The sequence below is a fragment of the Berghia stephanieae genome, chromosome 3, assembly GCF_034508935.2.
Source record: "Berghia stephanieae isolate SIO BIC M18660-M18661 chromosome 3, UCSD_Bste_1.3, whole genome shotgun sequence".
NCBI classification, from domain to species: Eukaryota; Metazoa; Mollusca; class Gastropoda; order Nudibranchia; family Aeolidiidae; genus Berghia; species Berghia stephanieae.
The window spans coordinates 34,860,782-34,876,199 of record NC_088362.1 but is presented as its reverse complement, the minus strand read 5'-3'; the positions used below and the strand labels follow the sequence as shown (position 1 = coordinate 34,876,199).

Genomic DNA, 15,418 nt, shown 5'->3' with positions numbered 1-15,418 from the left:
TTCATAAAAGACAGGCGAGAGACCCACCAGTAACCTAGTCTCTTGCACACCTTTGATTTATCATGCATTGAGCTGGTGTCAAACAAGATAGTCTAAAACAAAGTACTTATCAAATTAAATAATATACCCAATATGCCCAACAGAATTATTGTTTTTTTTTAAATCTTTTCATTTCAGGTGAAAGGACAAAAGATCCAACATCATCATCAAGAGTGTGTTCTTGTCACTTCAGAGATGGTGACAAAGCCAACCTCCCTGAATTGTTTGACAGAAATAAAAATAAATTGTTTCCATCAGAGCCAGAAAGAAAGAAAAGAAAAGTGACACAAGGAATTCCCACCCCATCTCAATTGGCACCAACATCAAGAAGTCCACCACCACCACCACCACCACTACCACCACCACCACCACCACCACCACCACCACCACCATCATCATCATCATCATCATCATCACCATCATCATCATCATCATCATCATCATCATCATCATCATCAGCTCAACTCTCTTCATCATCATCACAAAGTCCCACCTTTAAAAAAACCAGATTCCTCATCATCATTATTTTCCTCCTCATCATCATCCTCATTATCTTCTCCCTCATCATCATCTCAACTCTCGTCACCATCATCACAGGATTCCATCTTTTAAAAAAAAACAGATTGTAGAACAAGTGAGGATATTTTAAATAGAACAACAAATTTAATTCAAGAACAAAAAATTACAGACAAAAATAAGGAAATAGCTAGCTTTAAAAAACCCAACTAAGTTAGATTCAACGCACTTACACTGTTTCAAGCCTTACAGAAAAAGTTCTTCGAATGGAGACAGGTTTACATTCTTTTAAAATATTTAATATTATTGTTCAATATGTTGAGTGCTTTAGAGGTAACATTATTTATTATAGTAGATGGGAAGTTCAGGAAGAGACAATTGCATTAAAAGACCAAATTTTCATTATTACACTTATGAAACTTAGACAGAACTACGCTAACCTTCATATTTCACAATTGTTTAGCGTTAGTGAAAGTACTATAACAAATATTATACAAACTTTTATTCATGTTTTACATAAGCCATACGCTTCTCTTTGAAAATGTTATGAAGGTTACATGCCCTTCTAGACATAAAAATAAACTATCAGCTCCATCATCATTTTTAAGATTTCCAAATTGCAGAATGATCATTGATTGTACAGATGACCAAATTGCTATTCCTAAAGAAATGGATAAACAACGGTTAACTTATTCTTCTTATAGGTCCATGAATTCTGTTAAAGCTCTTGTTGGTCTAAGTCCAAATGGTGTGATAAATTTTATTTCTAAACATGATCCAGGGTCTGTCTCGGATAAGGTCATTGTACAAAATTGTGGATTACTAAAACTTTTAATTTTAAGCCCTGGAGAATTAATTTTAGCAGATAAAGGTAATAAAGGTAAAACCCCATCCTGATTCAAGATATTTTACCTCAAGGAGTAACTGTAAATATCCCTCCCTTTTTACATAATAAATTTACTGAAAATGAGATTTTATTAACAAAAAAATTGCTTCATGTAGAATTCATGTTGAGAGGGCTAATGAAAGACTGAAAAATGTTAACATCCTCTCATATATTCCAACCATGTTAAGAGAAACATCTGATATTATTTTTCAATTTGTTGCAGCACTTGTCAATCCCCAGTCTCCTCTTATTAAGGAGATTGCATTTTGTTAGCTTTGCCATTTATTTTGTACAACACACATATTTTGTTCATCATCATCAAATCACCATTCAAAATAATGGTTTTGTAGGTCCATACATGATTTTACATGATAAACATGACAAATTATGGCATTGTTGTATCAATGTATGTTCAATGTCATTAACATTGTTAAATAAAACCACACAAATTAGTTTTGGACTGAATCAACCCAAGGCATCATCAAGATAGATCTGTGGAAGTAAAAGAATAAAAGATTCAAATTTAGAGCTGCGACCATGCTCAATAGGCAAAAAACAAACAAACTAATAAAACGTCTGTTGTGGTCTTGTGGTATGACACTCGCTTTCAGATCAGAAGGTCCTGGGTTTGGGCCTCGCTCGGCACATAGTTGAGTCCTTGGAGAAGGCTCTTTACTCACAATCTCTCACCGTACTCAGGTGTCAAATGAGTACCTGGCGTTGTCTCTGTCCGAAAAAATTGTAATATCGCCCAACAGGCATCATGTCCCGTCTTACATGTTAAATGTTGCTGTTGGCCAGGGACCCCTTGTAAAGCACTTTGAGCACATTTAGTGGATATTACGCTGTATAAAAACTCAATTAAAAAAACAAATTAAGTGATTCTTTCATTCATCTTGCTTTGTTGATAAGGGGGAAACCCGAAACGTCCATTTTATCTGTTTTCGTATATTAAATTGAAGTTCACATTCAATTTCACAATGTTATTGATTTCTTCGAGTTTCAAGCAGCAACATTTACATTACACCTTAACCCAATAGGAAGTTTAGTTTACAGTGACTAACACTGGTCTAAATAAATCCTTTATTCATCCCATAGAGGAAATTTATCTCTAGGGTCTATTCCCAGGGAAGACTGGAATAACCACGGTGCAGCGCCGCAAATTGAGCTAGGGCGAGGTGACTTGCTCAAGGCCACACAGCGCAGCGGCGGGTGAACGAACTCGGTACCTTTCGGGTACGAAGCAAAAACCGTACCGCTGATCCACGCTGCCCCACATGAAGTATGATAAAATGTCTAGCGTGATTGGTGATTATGATGCTCATATGAGTATTATAATAAAGGTTACAACACGATACTAAATAGTATGTAGTAGACTATAGTCAATAGCAACGAAAATTAGCGAAGCAAGACTAAGACCTCAAAGACTCAAAGTCCGTGGTCCATAAGATAAAAACACAATAATTCAATGACTCCCTCTCTCTCTCCCTAACTAAAATCGAACGTAAACAGTTAAATCTTTCCATTGGATATACTAAATCTGCCTAAACTCAAAGTAAACTGATTATTGTCCAACAGTAGTTTTACGGAGATGTGAGATTTTGAGAGTGAGAATGAGAAGACGAAATGACTTACCTTCACAGAATACTCTTTATTCTTCATGCTGGCTTGAACTTTGCCGAACATCAAGCCATCTGAGTAAGTGAAAGTCAAAACAGGACCTGACTGATGATGATTTTCACCTCGCGAGACACTTTTATGCTCATTGGAGAAGTATTTCATAAGGGCGGTGATGGAAATAGAGTTCGTGTCAGCCATTTTTCTCGACTGTTTAGAGCCAGCCGGTTTGTTGCCATGCGTTGCTGCGCAGGATTACGTCACGACTTAGGAAGCCTATTCACTAGCCGCTGCACAAACCAAAAAATGACGTCACACTATAGTCCCAGTGGTTTCTAGTGTCAGGCTAAAAGTTAACGATTGCTACGGTCAAACCGTCCAACATCTTTTGTCGCTGCCGGCCAAGTGCTCTTTTTCCTCTAACGTTCCCATTGTTATCAAGTTTTCCAACCATTTCTTTACTCAAAGTACGTCCCATGAATGTTTCCTCCTTATCTTCCTTATCAACGACTGTGAGTAAGTACTCTGCCAGTAGTTTTAGTATTATTACTATATCTCAATGGGGGTCCCGATAGCTCAGTTGGTAGAGCACTCGCTTCACACGCAAAGGGACCGAGATTGAGCCTGGGTGCAGTCGACATTTTTTCTACAGTGATTGGGTATCTGTGTCTGTTAGATCTGGCGGCAAATAATTTGCCATAGACTATCCAAAGCACTTGCTATTATCCGTTTCAGCAATAGAAACGGGGATAAACTCCGACTCCATGGATTCTGTTAACCGGTTCAGCAATAGAAACGGGGATAAACTCCGACTCCATGGATTCTGAACGACTACTGTTTATATCTAAATTTTATTTTTACATTTTACGCCAAGAGTCCTTTATTTTTAAATTATTTATTTATGTTATTAATCCTATAACCTGTTTAAATTTATTATAGTGTGTCATGTCGCCATCTATATTTTTAACACACACACACACACACACACACACACACTCACTTACACGTCTGTACAACAATTTCCTTTCTAAGATGGATAAAGTATTATTATTATTATTATTATTATTATTATTATTATTATTATTATTATTATTATTATTATTATTATTAAATTAATAATAATAATAATAATAATAATAATAATAATAATAATAATAATAATAATAATAATAATATATAATAATAATAGCATTATCATTATTATTATTATTATTATTATTATTATTATTATTATTATTATTTTATTATTGTTATTATTATTATTATTATTATTATTATTATTATCATTATTATTATTATTATTATTATTATTATTATTATTATTATTATTATTATTATCATCATCATTGTTATTATTATTATTATTATTATTATTATTATTATTATTATTATTATTATTATTATTATTATTATTATTGTTATTATTATTATTATCATTATTATTATTAGACCATTGTCTCCATCACTTTCTTATTAATCTACTTTTGTCTGACGTAAAACCAGACTGACAACGTAGGTGACAAAGTGGGAAAGTTTCAAATGTTCAAGCTTTCTTGTCTTTTTTCCAAGAAAGCAGTCCCAGTCTTAGACTCCCTTTACACTGTCTATTATCCAGGATAAAATTATTCTAAAATTTAAGATAATTTTTAATCTAACTCCCCTCTCAGTTTGACTCATTAAAAAAACAAGACTTGGTTAATGATAGAAAACTGTCCCTCCCCCACCCTTCCCATATTACTTCGCCCATTGATAAATAGCCAAAGACGTCGATTGATGATGAAAAACTGCTCGACCCCTCCTCCTCCTCCTCCTCCTCCTCCTCCATCTTACTTCACCCATTAAAAAATAACCAAGACGTTGGTTGATGATAGAAAACTGCTCCCCCCCCCCCCCCCCCCTTTTTTTTTTTTTTTTTTTTTCAAGCATTAAAAGATATAAAAGACTATTTTCGACGATGAACATAAACTGCTCGTCCCATCCCCCATCCTCACCCCTCTTTTCTTTTCACTCATTAAACAAAATTGAGCTTTTTGTAGATCGCAATGTCCACAAAACGTGCTCAAAGCGCTTTACAATGGGTCCCTGACTAACAGCAACACTTAACATGTGGAACGAGACACGACGCTTGTTAGGCGATATTGCCATTTTTTCCCAACAGAGACAACGATATTAACGGCCAGGTACTCATTTTACACCTGATTACGGTGAGAGAATGTGAGTAAAGAGCCTTTTCCAAGGACTCAACTATACGCCAAGCAAGACTCGAACCCAGGACCTTCGGATCCGAAAGCGAGTGTCATACCATAAGATCACATAGCTATCAAAAACCCCAAAGACATTGGTTGCTGAAAACGATTCGTTTTCATAGATTTACACACACACACACACACACACACACACACACACACGCACGCACAACGATTATATTCAGTTTTAAATGGCTTGGATTTATCCGAGCATCATCAGAGTTGAATGTTTATACGTGTCCCAACGTCTCCAAGCGGTATGACGTCGGGACGCATCAGATCAGTATGGGTGAATTTACAATTAAAATGTTACGAAATAAGAGCTTTTGAGTCTTCTACAATGTAAGAAGTTGTATTTATTCTCCACCAAAAAGCAATTAACAAAAATGAATATAACAGCTTTAAAAAAAATAACAAAATTCCAAACACGGAACGTTTCGGGCTCAAAACCCTTCTTCAGTCAACAACAATAAAGCTAATAAAAACATAAATACATTACTTTAAAAAAAACCACAGATCGCCGATCCTTATACCCAAAAGATTATTTGAGTTTCTTTATGTTGTCTTGACACCCCATAGCTTATTTGAATTTGTTAATGTTGTCCTTAAACTCCAAATCTGATTTGAGTTTGTTTATGTTTTATTGCACCCTAAAGTTGATTTGAGTTTGTTTTATGTTGTCCTCACACCCAAATCTGATTTGAGTTTGTTTATATTTATTTACACCCTAAAGCTTATCTAAGTTTGTTTTTATTGTCCTCAAACCCCAAAGCTGATTTTAATTTGCTTATATTAACCTTACTTCCCAAAGCTTATTACTTCTACTACATTATCATTTTTTATGATCGGAACACAATAATGATTAGTCTCGTGGTTGTCAACATTTCCCTGGTTTGGCGATTTAGAGCTCTGGGTGAGTACATCTTCCTTTCTCAAACTCACATCTGGGGATGGAAAAAGGAATCGATTTAAAGCAGGTAGTAAAGTAGTCCTTCAGAGCCATGAGCCATGATACGACGCTAGTCTGTCGCAAAGTACTTTCCGCCAGATCTAACAGACCCAGTTACCCAATCACTGCTGTATGGACATAGGGGATGGGGGGGAGGGGGGGGAGAAAAATGTATCTAATTGTTTCGAATCGTTATTGTGCCGTGGTTTGGTGAAAATATTTGCAGGTGCGGCTATGTGATCTAGTGGCATGACACTGGCTTTCGGATCGGAAGGTCCTGGGTTCGAGCTTGACATAGTTGACATAATTGGACAACCTTTTTTTGCGTTGATTAAGATTACTTCCATGACAACAACGGGCCCAAAACACTTTGGATGATCAGATCTGTAAATAATACACATTGTGTAGGTGTGATCTAAATGCTAAAAATCAATATTAATCCGTAGTTGAATTTTTTTAAAAAGTCAAACCTTAAACCTGTCTTGAACAAAAGGAATACAACTGAAGGCTGGTTTTCCAAAGCTCGTTCAGTCCAATTTTTCTACTTAATAGAGATTTTCCATTCATGAGATAAATTGAAATGTAACCATTAGATATTTTAAGCATCAATTGGCATAAGAATTTCCCCAAGTTTGTTTGAATTTGAAGTTTAAATATGATAAAATAATAGACCGGATGAGAAATTTTAGGGGAAATAATCCTCAATATCTCAAAAAGGTAAAAAACGGAATTAGGGAGTTTTGGAAAACCACTCTTCATTACTGCTTATAATGATTATAATTTTTGGTGTCGAATTGCCACAATCTAACGAATTGAAAACGAAATGAATATGTTTATGTTGTGTATATCGCACGTGTGAAAGAAAGAGAGGAAGAGAGAGAGAGAGAGAGAGAGAGAGAGAGAGAATGAGAGAGAGAGAGAGAGAGAGAGAGAGAGAGAGAGAAAAAAGAGAAAATAAGTAGGAGTGAAATATCTGTTCAATGTTACAGTTATCGTTTAACGTTATAACAAGTGTAACTAAATGACAAATTGCCATATTTATGGACAATAAAGATCTATTATTATTGTTATTATTAATTATTATATTATTATTATTATTATTATTATTATTATTATTATTTATTATTATTATTATTATTATTATTATTATTATTATTATTATTATTATAGCTCCTAAATATTAGCAAGAACTATTTGAGAAATATATCCCCATCCGTAAAAATCATCTCTTCTAAAGGTTGAAAACGGTAGGGGCTGCCTGAAGACTGTGATCGTGAAAATACTAACGAAAGAGTGAAAATGGAGAGGCTTCGGATGGGAACAATATAGACAATGGACGTTTCGGGTACTAACCCTTCGTCAGCACAACAATACATAAATAAACGTGGAAAATAAATAAAAGAAAATGCAAAATAACTTGTATCGTCTGTACTCAATGGTGGTTGCAGAATGATTTGAGTACAGACCTTACAAGTGGGATGAATAAAGGGAATTTTATTCTATTTTTTTTTTCATATCCATGGACAGTTTAACTTATATAATTTGACCTTATGACATCTGGTTCATCGTGTGCGGCTATGCGATCTAATGGTATGACACTCGCTTTCAGATCGGAAGGTCTTGGGTTCGAGCCTCGTTCGGCGCATATTTGAGTCCTTGGAAAAGATTCTTTACTCACATTCTCTCACCGTACTCAGGTGTTAAATGAGTACCTGGCCGTTAATAGCGTTGTCTTTGTCGGAAAAAAATGTATCATGTCTCGTTCTTTATGTTGCATATTGCTGTTAGTCAGGGACCCTTTGTAATGCGCTTTGAGCACGTTTCATGGATATTGCTCTATATAAAAGATCAACTTTTTTTTCATACCGACACGATGTGGTTTAGAGATGGTGGGTCACGATTTGATTTGTGTGTTTGTTTTGGAAAAGAAGTGAATTATTTACGAATTGCTGTATGTGATTCCATCGGAGCCACAGAGAATGACGCCATCGTCATTGCAGGGTTTTGACAGGATGGCCTCGCAGATCAGGTCTTCAACCGTCGGGGCTTTGGTCGTTGTCTTGAAGCAGGGACCTCTGTGGACGATGCTTAAATCTGGGTCGTAGCACTGCGCATGCGTGAACTCGCACCTAAAAGTTGTCGAGAAATAAAAATATGAAATGCAAAACTGGATTATTCAAAACGAATTTAAAGTTGAAATGATCGAAGATAATAAAATGCAATAAAAGGCATGCATCTATGCCCCTCGTTCGACGCATAGTTGAGTCCTTGGAATAGGACTCTTTACTCACATTCTCTCATCGTACTCATGTGTAAAATGAGTACCTGGCCTTCAATAGCGTTGTCTTTGTAGGAAAAAAAAAAGTATTATCGCCTAACATGTCTCGTTCTTTATGTTGCGTGTTGCTGTTAGTCAGGGACTCTTTATAAAGCGTTTTGGGCACTTCTAGTGGACATTGCGCTATAAAAAAGCTCACATTTTTTTCATTTTAAAAATGTTCCCAGAAACAGGTCTGGCTTTACATTCAATTATCATCATCAAAATAGTCCAAAGATAAAACAATTTCCAGAAGATCGTTCACAAATGATAGGGCAAGAGTTAACAATAAAAAGCAAATAATCTTACAAAGAGGGAAATTCTGCGTCGCCTGAGGCACAAATGGGGCTGTCCTCGGGTTGGCATGGAAGAGAGATGATGATCTTACAAACTGCCGACAGTCCGTCTGTTGGTCTTGGAGTGCTGATGGTCGTATTGTCCACAGTTACAGATGTGGTCATTGTAGGAGCAGGTGTCAACTTTGTTGGTATCGGAGTTGTAGAATCGTTGCCCAAAGAAGAATCGGTTGTCCAATTCATCGGCATCATAGTCGTGGTCATGGTCAAATCGATCTGGCTTGTTGTCAAGTTTTGACCAACTTGTGGTGGCATTGTTTGGACAGTTGTTGAAGGCCAACCTGGTTGCATTGAGGTGTTGGAAGTTGAAGTGTGATTTGGTGGTAGGGTATAGTTGCTGGGTTGAATCGTGGTGTTGGTCACGGGTGTTGGCATTGTTGTTATGACGCATGTCGCGTTTGCACGGAGACTGGTGTCGGCACATGACGCTTTAGCAAAATGACACCTGTAAAACATTGAGGCATGTGATTTATAACATGAAATTATTGGTCATACGAAAAATGCGTGAAATAATGTAATATCCCTAGCCTTGGGTGTCTCCGACTTAGAGGTGGTTTATACAAATATTATATTACTCTACATGTGAACACGTGGTCTTGACAATGTAGGTGCATCCATTTATTTTACCTATTCTAACATAACATTTATTTGAGGAGAACAAAATTTAATCTATATGAATTACTAATATAAAACAAAATATCATCATAAATCTTAAATCTAGTCCAGACCATGAATGAAATAAAATAATAAAATGCATATCTTATGTCATGCCATTTAAATGGTTATTGAAGCCAAACTTTGAACATCTGGTGAATTGAAATTGAATCATAATTAATATTTATATCGGGAATTGATTAAATCTTTATCAAGAATTACTTAAAATCTGTCCAAAAAAGAAGCATTTTTCGTTTCGGACTTCATACTGTTTCACATTATGTTTATTCCCCTATGCATCTTCTCTTAATCGTTTAACACTCATTTGTTTTTTGACTAAACGTATAAAGAAAATTGTCTAAATTGTTTAATACAATTAAATGTCTGTATTGATTTGTGACTGGTTTTGATTGTTGTTATCCACTGTTTTATTCATAGGAACTTAATGGATTTTACCAATAAAATGTTACTATGATAAAGTATTGAAGTGAGCGGTATTTGATTTGAATATTTGTTTACAATCTGCTATAATAAGAATTTAACGCAGAGCAATCGAACCTATGATATCACATCATAGTTGTCCAGACGTCCACGAAAACCAACGTCTTTCTTCCTACACCTACTCCTTTTCATCCTCCTCATTTTCTTCATCCTCATCCTCATCCTCATCCTCATCCCCATCCTCATCCTCCTTCACCACCACGACTATCACAACCTTTTCGCATTTTTTTCATGAAATAAGTCAACTGCAAAATGTCGAGATGTTTCTACTCCTTTACACCCTAATAGTTACTTAATTTCAACCAACGTGACATGTAGATCAGTACTCTAGAGAGTCTCACAAATATGTGTCAGTACATGACATAATCAGTCGGAAGGTGAACATGTTTTATTTGATTTTTTTTTCTGAAAGAATATGCTCCCCAGGGCATTTAATCTTTATTTGAAGTAAATAGAGTGATTTTTCATGAAGTTATGGTCAAATGTATGGGATAGGTATCCAGCAACGTATCTCAAAATTCATACTTTTTCAACTTGACTAGCTGTAAAAAAAATTTAGAAGTGAAATTAAGCTTTGATATTTCCTGAATATGTACAAAAAAGGTTTATTTTATCATTTATGGCAAGAACACATTTTGGATAAGAATTGACCTTCAAACTAAACTTGGTAATATCTCAGTTCAAACCTTTTCACCATCCGACTGATTATGTCATTCACGGTAAGATATACTTAGCTAGAGAACAATGCTCCAACTAGGACAGACATACTTACTCGCTTGTGTATATCACACCGTTTGAACCGCATACAGGACTGTTGGTGAATTGGTTACACTGTAAACTGTTGATGATACCGCATGCCTGATTGAAGCCGCCAGACTGCGTTGCTGCCTCTGTAACCATTTTTAAAAAAATAATTTAAAAAACAAAAACCAAAAAAAAACTAGAGCATTCATATAGAGCAATATCCACTAAACGTGCTCAAAGCGTTTCCACGGGCCTCGAGCCAACACCAACACTTAAATATATAAGACGAGACATAATGCCTGTTAGGCGATGGTACACCTTTTTTTACGACGGAGATAAAAGCTGTTAACAGCCAGGTACTCATTTTACACCTGAGTAGGATGAGAGACTTTGAGTAAAGAGCCTTTTGCAAGGACTCAACTATGCGCCGACCGAGGCTCAAACCCAGGACCTTCCGATCCGAAAGTGAGTGTCGGACCACAAAACCGCATAGCCGCATATTAAAAAATAAATATCATTTTTCTACCCCTCCCCATTAATAGGAACGGGTAAGGATATCAAGTTTACATAATATTTGACCAGATTAAATTCCCTTTATTCATCCCATAGGGGGAATTTGTCTTCATGGTCTATTACAAGGGAAAACTGAAATAACCCAGGCGCCAGCCGCAGTACAGTGCCGCAAACTGAGCTAGGGTGAGGTGACTTGCTCATGGCCACACAGAGCAGCGGCGGGTGACCGAACCCGGTACCTTTCGGGTACGAAGCAAAGACCCTACCGCTGAGCCACCCCTAGCTTTTATATAGCACAATATCCACTAAAAGTGCTCAAAGCACTTTACAAGGGGTCCTTGATCAACAGCAACACGTAACACATAGAACGAGACATGACGCCTGTTAGGCGATATTATAATTTTTTCCGACAACACAACGCTGTTAACGACCAGATACTCATTTTTCACCTGGGTACGGTAAGAGAATGTGAGTAAAGGGCCTTTTCGAAGGACTCAACTATCCGCCGAGCGAGGCTCAATCCCAGGACCTTCCGAACCGAAAGCGAGTGTCATTCCATAAGACCACATAGCCGCACAAAATTAGATTCTTAAAAAAATAAGGTATCATTTATGTATTTTTGAACACGTCTTTTATTCAAAGGTGACAAAATCGGAATCGGTTGAGACATATAATAAAAGATTTTTTACACTCTAGTGTTTTGGAATGGGGGCGATCTATATTCATGTTTTCGATCATGATTTGTTGCTGTACAACGATTGGACATTTCTCAATAAATGTAAACACGTTGCTGTGTTTATGAAAGTTGTAAACATGCCCACGTGTCAATTGAACAAATTGACCAATCATGGTGCTAGATGTTTCAAAAGCTGTGAACACTTTTCACTATGTGGCTCACTTTGCACACTTTGCAATGTGAGTAATGACCTCGAGCACATGAAAAGGTTATAATATTATAGATCATCCCCATTCGAACTTTGTTCGCAACGCGCACTCACAAGCTCGTGCAGCGATTGGGGTCACCTCATGAATTCCTTTCAAAAACCAAGAATGTTTTCATTTTGTTTTTTGTTGTTGGCTCAACGTTCAGTGTTTGGTATTTCGTTCTATTTTGAAGCTGTTATTTTTTCATTTTTGCTTTTTCACTTTTTATACTCCACAGCTTCTAGAGGCTTAGTATTACTTGGATTAGTTTAAGATTTATATGTTACCCTCTCTGGTTTTGGATCCGACCAAAATTAAATAAAACATGGTGCGCAAAGCTCGTACATAGATAGACCAGAGGTTTGATCCAGGGTCTCGATATGTAATTGGTGTCATTTCATGAGTTTTATTGAGAAAACTAATATATATTCTTAAAGAGGAAAAAAACCCACTTAATATGGTTACAATTGTCATAATAACTCTCTCTCTCTCTCTCTCTCTCTCTCTCTCTCTCTCTCTCTCTCTCTCTCTCTCTCTCTCTTCTCTTCTCTCTTTCTCTCTCTCTCTCTCTCTCTTTCTCTCTCTCTCTCTCTCTCTCTCTCTCTCTCTCTCTCTCTCTCTCTCTCTCTCTCTCTCTCTTTCTCTTTCTCTCTCTCTCTTCGTCTCTTCCACTCACTCCCTCTCCCCCCTCTCCCTCTTTTATCTACTAGTTACAACACGAAATAACCATCAGTTAGCTACCGCAAATTGTTACCAGTGTATTTAAAGTTTGAGAACGCACATAGTATTATCGTGGTTATTTCCTCGGATAAGTAATGCTATATAGGAAAAAATAAAAGTGCTAAAACGCAGTTATGATAAATTTCCAGAGTAGTTCTATAGCAGGTGTTATTAATACGGGTCTTGGCTACCTATAGGCTATGCCAATTTTCAGGATTTCACCCCCATGTGTACGGTGTTGGCCTAATTTTCCCAAATACAATGAATATTATGAAGAAAATATATTTTTTACGCAGTTATTTCCCTTGTATAATATAGCTGTTGGCCTTAAACCGATACGTTATGATTGATTGCCAGAGTGGTTTTAAATCTGATGTTTTTTTCTATGGGTTTTAGCAACCTGTATGCAAATTTTCACGCTTTCAATCCGAATTTGCACGGTTTTAGCCTAATTCCCCCTACTAATGGTGGATCACGTTTATATGAAGCCATGATGATCGTATAAAATGAATGAAGATGACGTCACTCAGCTCTTTCGGTTTTTTATTTGATTGTTTTAGATGGCCGGATGGGTGATTAGTTCTCACTAAAGTCCTTCATTGAGTATTGACATTACATATTACACAGTTTTGTGTGCCGGCACGGTTGATCTGGTAGATAGAACCGGTGAGTACTGTACTAAAACGCATAGCATCAATACTTACCGCCAGCTCCAAGGACGATGAAAACCAAGAGCAACATTGTGTCGTGTATTTGGTGAAGAACGGAATGACAGGAAGTGTGTAAGATATTTGGATTCAGGCATCATAACCAAGGCAGAAATGACACACACGCACGACCAGCTGGTGACTGACCACGTAACTACAGATAACGTCTTTAATGGGAGACTAAGAACCCATTGATGCTATGAGTTTAGTTGAACTACTCATAACATCCTCCCGTCGGATATACCGTACCAGCACACAAAACTAATATAACCTTTAGCGTTAAAGTCTGATTGATATAACTTCGTGAGAACTAATCATTAAAATGTCTGTGTAGAAACAATAATAAAGAACTGAGGGACGTCAATTTAGTTCCTTCTATAATAGGGAAGAAAAGTGGTGACATCAAAGCCTCTACTCTTTTGGTTCCTAAATCCTTGGGAGTGTGTATGTAGCCAGTCCTTCGGAGTCCCAAAAAACTGCTTACATAAAGGTGGCATAACTATTTCAGTAGCAGGATCTAGAGGCAGATTCTTAGGATTACGGGACGTAAAAGAGCGATGATGGATGATCTTTATTGACGACCAGCATATATTTAGACTAGAGAATAACATGCCATCACGCTGAAACCAAAAGATCAGTTGCATAATGTATATAGCTAATCATCCGAAAGACTGGCTTTACACTTCCAGTCAATTTGGAACCATTATTTTGACATCACATTTTTGTTCATTATTCTTCTATTAGCAACATAGCCAACTTCAGCACATGCCTGTTACCCAAAACAATCAGTAATACACAGAAACTGAGTATTACTCCAAATTTTAACACAGGCTGTCGAAATATAAACATAGTGTCGCCAAGTGTGATATTGCAATTTCTCTTATTTGACTTACTTGACTTATTGCCGATCGCCTCTTAATCTTCGGACTGGGACATTTGGCAACTTCTCTGATTTGTTGAGTGAGTTCTTTCCAATGATGACGCCAAAATCATTTCTCTTATTACTGTGCCAAAATATTGTGATAAATGCATGAAGGAATGGAGATACTTCGTCAATCAAATATCTGGTGTCAACAGGAATCAACCACGTTCCCACAGTGAGTAAAGTGGGAGTTGATAATCTTGCCCAAGGAGAAAAGAAACCGAAAGTGCCCGAAGCGGGGCTTGAACACGGGACCTTCCGGGTAACAGCGGCTATGTCTTAACCGTTCAGCCACCTCGCCTTGTTTTTATAACGTTGAAAGAATCGAATGTTTAAAAACTAATCATTTTAACTTTAATCTCATTTAACCAGTAATTTTTTTAGCAGCATGGTTCAGCGGTATGGTTTTTGCTTCGTACACTAAAGGTACCGAGTTCGAATATCCGCTTCTTTGTGTGGCCTTGAGCAAGTCACCTCGCCCTAGCTCAATTTGCTACACTGCGACTGACGCCTGGGTTATGCCAGTCTTCCCTCGGAATAGACCCTTGAGACAAATGTCCCCTATGGGATGAATAAAGGGAATTTAACCAATCAAAACACAAGATTTGTGACACACCCTCAATTCAAGCCCGCTCGGACAAATACAGCTGGTTGTTTACAATCCGTAAAATGAAGGAAGAAGACACAGCTCTTTGTTATTGTTTTTCGAGAGCGAGTTGTGTGAGTAGTTTTCACTAGATTCGCTCAATCGGACAATGAACGTACAAGATTATAGATAGTATGCGCTTGGCTAAGAAGCTCATAACA

The 15,418-nt window shown here is 36.8% G+C and overlaps 1 protein-coding gene and 1 long non-coding RNA gene across 2 annotated transcripts; both read right to left on the bottom strand.

The window, feature by feature from the left end:
• Positions 1-1,715: 1,715 nt before the first annotated feature.
• On the bottom strand, positions 1,716-3,216 carry LOC144967616 (uncharacterized). Its single transcript, XR_013644422.1, has 2 exons — positions 3,077-3,216; positions 1,716-1,933 (listed from the first exon to the last, which is right to left on the bottom strand). It is a non-coding gene; the product is annotated as an uncharacterized LOC144967616 (long non-coding RNA).
• A 2,412-nt stretch (positions 3,217-5,628) lies between these two features.
• LOC144967623 (uncharacterized) lies at positions 5,629-13,805 on the bottom strand. Its single transcript, XM_078905133.1, has 5 exons — positions 13,687-13,805; positions 10,854-10,971; positions 8,880-9,371; positions 8,197-8,382; positions 5,629-6,248 (listed from the first exon to the last, which is right to left on the bottom strand). The coding sequence occupies exons 1-5, from the start codon at positions 13,721-13,723 to the stop codon at positions 6,206-6,208; spliced, it is 876 nt and encodes a 291-aa protein (XP_078761259.1). The 5' UTR covers positions 13,724-13,805; the 3' UTR covers positions 5,629-6,205.
• Positions 13,806-15,418: the final 1,613 nt, after the last annotated feature.